This window comes from Melanotaenia boesemani, chromosome 3 (assembly GCF_017639745.1).
Source record: "Melanotaenia boesemani isolate fMelBoe1 chromosome 3, fMelBoe1.pri, whole genome shotgun sequence".
In the NCBI taxonomy this organism is placed as follows: domain Eukaryota; kingdom Metazoa; phylum Chordata; class Actinopteri; order Atheriniformes; family Melanotaeniidae; genus Melanotaenia; species Melanotaenia boesemani.
In genome coordinates this window covers 172,663-179,865 of record NC_055684.1, presented here as the reverse complement: position 1 = coordinate 179,865, position 7,203 = coordinate 172,663, and the positions used below count along the sequence as shown (strand labels likewise).

The 7,203-nt window shown below is 36.7% G+C and overlaps 1 protein-coding gene across 1 annotated transcript; it reads left to right on the top strand.

The window, feature by feature from the left end:
- Nucleotides 1-2,491: 2,491 nt before the first annotated feature.
- Nucleotides 2,492-4,616, top strand: LOC121636350. The gene is made up of 5 exons (XM_041979791.1): nucleotides 2,492-3,446; nucleotides 3,612-3,767; nucleotides 4,205-4,297; nucleotides 4,390-4,475; nucleotides 4,547-4,616. The coding sequence occupies exons 1-5, from the start codon at nucleotides 2,784-2,786 to the stop codon at nucleotides 4,614-4,616; spliced, it is 1,068 nt and encodes a 355-aa protein (XP_041835725.1). The 5' UTR covers nucleotides 2,492-2,783.
- Nucleotides 4,617-7,203: the final 2,587 nt, after the last annotated feature.

Genomic DNA, 7,203 nt, shown 5'->3' with positions numbered 1-7,203 from the left:
TCTAGTAAGTATACCTTAAAATTTATACTTGTTAAAGCAAAAGAAACAAGCTACGTGAATTCAACATAACACTGCTGAGTAAATCGCACAATCAACTCTGTACGCACTAAGAATGTCCTAGAAGGGTTTCCGTAGGCCTGACATTGCGCATGCTCAGAAGCTGCCTGAACTGAACTTTGAAAGCAATGCGGTATGCATTTTGGCGGGTGACTGTGGGAACTGCATGGACTTGCATCCATCTCTGTCTGAGTAAGTATATTTATTAATGCGCTCTGTGATGTTCAAAGATTATTGCATGGCGAGCGATTAATATTGCCGGTCCATCTCTGTTTGTCTGAAAATATATCATACATCTCATGTTAACTAATGTTAATTAGCTAGTTAGCCAATAAACAAAATTGCCAGATGATAGACATACGTTAAATAATCGATTCGACTCTATAATTGTAGTTTAGTAATCTCCTTCTCCGTGTGCAACATTAAATTGGTTTCGTTTAATGGTGTTTTATTGGTTACAGGTCATTGTTTGGGCATTAGACCTCTGTTGAACGGTGAGGTGGGCTTTAGAATAGTGGTGTTCATGGTTCTCATGTTGAGGATAAAAAGTTTTTAAAACACCTGTGTCGAAAAGCAGTGTTATTTGCTTGTAATTTAACTCCAAGCCATCTGCTAACGGTAAGCTAGCTAGACAGTTTTTTCCCCACCGACGTTTGAGTGAGTGGGTGATCAAGAGTGAGGGAGCGTCGGCTCTGTCAGAACATACAGCGCCGACTACTCATTAAGAGATGGCTCAGCATTTGAAAATTAGTAAGGCTTTGTAAGTATATATCATGAGGTACATTTTGTGATAAAATTAGTGATGTTAACGTGTTAATCGCGTTATTTTTTTTTCTGGCCGCTGGCTTTGATGACAGAAACATGGCGTCCATGTCGCTCTTCCCTGCTGCAGCGGTGCGTCTGATGTAATCAGGAGAGAGCGGGTTTATTAAAATGAAGAGACGTTTTCTGTCTGGAACTTAAGAAAGAAGAAGATCCGACTTTTCTCTTTGTCAAATTGCATGCAGATGGACAGAACATCGTGATTTTTGGACGGGAAACTTTTTATGTATTATTATTTTTTTTAATAAATGCGGTTTTAATTTATGCAAGACAGCAAAGGTAAGACATGCTTTCTGACTTTTACAAACGTGCAGCATAAATCGGGTCTTCTTCTGCCTCTGGTTCGGTGAATCTTGGTCATATTAAGATGAAACTTCCAGCTGTGGAATCTGTGAGATGTGAGCTTTCAGTAGAGGAGTCGTTTGTTCGTGTTCATGCCGTGGGGTGGACACGGGGAGACATAATTTGTGTTCACATATTTTTCGGACTTTGTGTAGCTGCTCTTAAATTATTTGTTGTCTTAACTGTGTTTGTTGGTGATAGAAATGGTTTTACTGAGCTGGTAGCTGAGATTCTGGACTTTCTGTGGATACCACACATGTTTATATTTACATCTACAGACCTGATGCTACACCCGGAAACGAGATGTTAACCCTTAACTCCCGGTAGCGGAGGCTGAAAAGTAAAGTTTAGAGAAATTATAGGCCAGAAATCTGGATAATGAAGCAGTGAAGGTGCATGGATGGAAGTTATTGTGCATATTGTGAATATTTCTCTCTCCTCACCATCTAGAAGCTGTGAGATTCTCATCCTGCTTTCTGTCTGTTCACCTGATGCTGATATTCATCACATATTGTTCCTTCTGTGTTTAAAAGGAAGCAGCTTCACGGCTTTAAATCCATCCTGCTGACTTTTTACCTTTTAGTTAGTAAATCCTGAACATTTCATCCTTCTTTCTCATAAATATTTGATTTTATAAATATATATGGAGAAATATTTTATCTGAAAACTGCTGCTAAACCCGTTTGTGTGTTTAGTGCAGGGGTCTGCAGCCTTTCCAATCCAAAGAGACATTTTTCCATCAGCCAGTTAAATAAAACTCCTTTAGAGACGCAAATGTTACCAGACTTTTCAAAAAGGAAACTTAATATATATTTTAATGAAGAGCCACCATAGGATGTTTGTTATTTTTGAAGAACCACATTTTTATTTCAATGTTTAAGGTTTTAAAATAAAGGAAAAACATAAAACCTTTATAAAAAAGAGGATAGACAGACTTTCTGCTAAGGGATGTAGATATTTGTGGAAAATGATGTAAAAGAAAGGAAAAAAAAGTCCATGGTTTCCAACCTAATGACAAGAAAGATAGATTTAAAAAAAATATTTTAGCCACGTATTTAGAGGCATTGTGGAAGGTCCAGAGAGACACTTGCAGCTCCAGAGTTGCAGGTTGGAGACCCCTGATGTCGTGTTTAGAAACCAAAACTTACTGCATTTTCTTTTTATAGCTGTAGGACTTTTTTTAAAGGAAAGAGACATTTTGCGCGATTAATCAATAGACTTTTATTAGATATAGTTTAATAATTTTTTTCTGCTTTTCTTCAGAGTAACCTGTCAAGAAACATGGGATCAGCAGTTCTTCGTATCATCTTTGGAGAAAACGACTCTTCTAAAATAAGTTTGCCTTCAGGAATACCTGATTCTATTGAGGAACTAAAAAAATGAGATAAAGAGACAATGTGAGGTGTCAGGTGACTTCAGACTGCAATACAAGGACTTTGATGAGTTCATAAATCTGCAGTCTATGTCAGATATTCAAAACAAAGCAACTCTCAAAGTGATTTACCTCTCAAGTACTTTGTCTTCAAGTAACCTTTGCATGTCTTCAGTGGAACCTAACCTGGATGAGGCTGCTTCTGCTTCGTCTGTGGACACTGACATTCTTTCATCTCCTGGCTCATCATTTTGCTCATCATCGTCATCCCTCAGATCTGAGCCATGGCCAGACGTCTTCCCTATACCTGAGTTTGCTCATGATGTTGAGCTGCAGCTCCAGCGTGCAAATTGAAAGTCTGGCGTCCCAGATAATCAAATACGAAGCTTATCCATCCAGTGCTGATTTTGATGCCGTGAGTGAAGCCCTCGTGAAGAAACACCTATGTTTAAAGGAGCAGGGTTCTGTTTCAGGCTTTTATGGGTGGAAAATAAGCTTAAAATATAAGATGGCAAACTACAGGACGAAGCTGCGCAATATTGGATGCTCTGAGCTGAATCTGAATTCCTTCAAGCGTAAACAAGGTGTTCCACGCACGTCTCCAAATCAAGTGAAGAAAGCTAGGAGAGCAGAGGTAAACTATTGTCCAGATTATCCAGCAGGACAATCCCAAGAGAGCCATGAAGAAGAGAGGCTGGCACTATTGTCTGACGTGAGAAAGAGTAACAACCAACAGGTGGTTAAGGAAAAAATGGAAAAGACATTTGCTTACAGGCGTCATGAGGTGATTGAAGATAGGCCTTTTATTGCCGAGTTGAAAAGAAGGTGGCCAGCTCTTTTCTTTGAGCATGAGGTGAGTCATAACTTAAGTTATTTTTACATTAATGTTGTTTTTCAAACATAAAAATTATGTTAATTGTCCAGAAAAAGCATCGTGTGATGTAACACACTACATTCTTTACCCTCCAAAATTATAATTGAGGGATCTCCCTTATACTTTATTGTTAAATGTGTGTAGGTGGAAGCTGAGTTTATTCGCATCACCACTGTCCCACTGAGACCGACATTTATGCACCAGTTGGATCATCACTCCACAAAGCTCATGACAATCTTCAAAAGGAAGGGAGGAGCAGCAGGACACAAAATAAGGAGCATCATGGCTGACTTGGATAAGGTATTTTTTCAATTTTAAAAATATTTTTGATGGTGATTCTGAACTGAATAGCTCGTCATTCTTACTTCACACAGTTATAAGCTTACCTACGGGTTTGTATGTTTCACAGTGTGATGTTAGATAGGATAATAGACGTTGTAAAGTGGCTCCATTCACTGCAAACCATAAATGTGCACAACACACATTTGTGGTCATGTAAAGAAAAACAGAAAAAACATGATTTGTTTATTTTAGTCATCCAACTCAAACAGATGCACATCCCACCATGCCAAAAATACCTAAACTTGCCTGTACATAAATTTAAAAATGCATAGCAAAAGTTAGTAGCCACACTTTGGTGTATAAGAGTGATAATCTTTAGGGGCGATTGCTTCACAAATCCAATGACTACATCACCTCTTTAACCCTCCTGACATTGTTCCCTTAGTCCCCTGTAGAATGATACCATTGAAATGAGAAGAGCTTGTGTTCTCAAAGCACTAATGGTTTATCTAAATGAGGACCCTGAAAATCTCATAAAAGAGTATTTGGTAAGTATCTTTGTGTCTGATGTGATTGTACTTTCTTTCCAGAAACTCAAAACATGATGTGTTATAACTCAAGGTTTATTGTATTGTTTTAGGACGTTGAAGACAACCAGGACTCCATGGACCGGACAGTCCTTGGAATTTTTGCCATGAAGAAGGAGGGTGCCGAGCCTAAAGATGATCTGGAGGATGTGGGAATCATCGTTGAAGGTGTGGAAGTGCTCCGTGAGCTTGATAATGTTGCAAATGTAGTCGCCATTTTGTTTGGACTCACATACGCACTGGACTTGAGCTATCCAAAAACACTGATACACACATTTGAGCTTCTGCAAAAAGTTGTGATGGGACTAGATGGCAACAAACTCTCAACAAAGGCCCAAGTGCTAAAGAACAAACTGTTTGAAGGGACATTTTAGAGATGTTTTGTGTTGAAGGAAGGATTCCTTCTCAAGTCATATGGTTCATAATGTATTTGCCCGTTCCTCACTGAATGTGGTGGATTTCGTTTCTTTTTCCTTTTTTAAGCCTTTGAGAGTTAATTTTATAATTGCATAGAGTTGTTTTTTTGAAGCCCTACATGCTGATGTGACAGGGCAGAAGCAAGTATTTTGAAGTATTTGTTGTTTAACTTGTTTACTCCATTCACAATGGTTTATGTTGAAAAGAAAAGTGAGTATATAAGGTTTCATGGTGTTACCATGATTGTTAGAGGAAAAGGGTAGATAAGTCCTGTAATTGATTTTAGCAGGAAACATTTTTATTTAGAAATTTTATTTAGAAATTGGAAAACTACATATTTTCTTTAATATGCAGGAGTAATTTGGGGGTATTATTCATGTTTGTACTTCAAACATATTGCCATTAGTGTTTTATTTTCTGATGGTTGTATTGTTCTATTGGCAATAAATAATGTTTTTCACAGAACTAAGGAGTTCTGATTTCAATGTACTTAACAGCATTGTGTGGAAATTGTTGACATAACTAGGTTTAATAAGTCCAACGTAAATTCACTAGCTTTATACAATGAAAACTATTTAAATACTGCTTATTCAAGTAAGTTAAGTTGGAACTACAAGGAGCTGTTTAATTGGTGTTACTAAATGCAGCTGAGTTAGAATTACACACGTGAGTTGTGTTAGAGTAATGAATGTCTGTTTAGTTAGCTGAACACAGCCTGATCAATTAAATATAACTTGACCAGAGTATATTGAAATGACTTAATACAGTCTTGTTGGTTTCACACAGGTTAGTTCTTTCCTCTGTAATTATAGTATTAAATTAGTTTGAACACAACACAGTTATGTGGAAATTGTTGACATAACTAAATTAAGTAGATTGGACAACTTATTTTTTTGAGTGTATGCTCTGTCAGGTATTCTCTGTCAATGTAACATGTAACAATGTAAAATGCGTATATCCTTTGTGACAGTTTAAAGCAGGTTCTAATTTAAAAGTAAAGGATTTTTATAGATCTCTTCAGAAATGGCACGTGTTTTCAGTATATTTGTATTTTGAATTGATTTAACTAAGCAGCACATTTGACATAAATGGGCATCTTTCTCTCTCCTGAGAGAAATCACTAATCTATTTTGTGTTCTTAAACTAAAACCATTATGGTTCTCAAGCTAAGAATAACGTGCACATGTAACATGTAACTTTTTTTTTTAGTTTTTCTTTTTCTTTAAAGGATCACTGGGATTGGGAGGTATTGAGTTGTGAATTTTTTCTTTGGTGTGACAGTGAAACGGTGTTTTTGTTGTTTTAGGATGCTGATGGAGACACTGTGGCACAAGACCTCGCTAAAGAAAGAATGAAAATCTACAAAATCAAGACTGAACTGTCAGAGGACTGTGATGATGTTGGGATCGGGGTGGAGGGGGTGTGAGTCCTTGCTGCTCTGAGTAATGTTCCTAGGGCTTGTGCCATGCTTGTTGGATTGACATATGCAGTTGACCTTGCCTATCCCAAAGAACTAAGGTACACTTTCGAAGTATTCCAGAAACTTTTCCTTGAACTGGATTGTGCAAGGCTGTCACCAAAAGTGAACAGCCTCAAGAATAAGTTGGTGACTTAAACATGGACACTTACAGAGTAAAAGGCAAGAGAGGTCATGCTCCATAATGTTATATAATTACCTTTGATGCTTCATTTAATGGATGTCTTTCAGTCTTCCAGTTATGTTTAAGTTACCTTAAAGCTGATTTTTTTAGTTGTTTTTTTTTTTCTTTTTTTAAAATGACATATTCAGTAATATTGTTGCTAATTCTTTCTTATAACACCGTTATTTACTCAAATTACAGTTTTCCAGACAAAGTTTTATAAAAGTAAAGTTGTCTGTAGTCAGAGAAGTGTTGGGTTCAAACTTAGTTTCTAATACTGTTTACCATTGAGCCCAAATTGTACCTTCTGGCCTTAACAGTAGAAATGTATACTTTTTTTTTTTTTTTTTTCCTAATTCAAGTACCTGTTCATTTAGGGTTAATGGGTTTGTACACCAGGGAAACAGATTATAATACAAATTTTAGTAACTTGAATTTGAAAAAAATGCAGTGTTATTCTTGTGACTCACTGGGAAGTAAGAAAAGGGAAACAAATACACTTGACCAAATGCCAGAATCCAAGTTAATGGACTTCTCTTTGCTATGACTGTACTTTGGCACTTTGCACCAGACAATGTTGGGCAGTTACATTTTCAAATGTTGACAGAATAAATGTTTTCCTTGTTTACTATTTATGTGTGACAATCTTTTGGCCCAAGTGAAACAAACTGGAAATACTGAGAGATGTTGGGTAAATTATACTTAAGAAAATTATAGCAACAAAGTGACACTTAGTGTTATTAAATAGATCTTTAATAATAGATCATTTTTACATGATGATGCTAAATCCAACACATTTTTTATGTTATG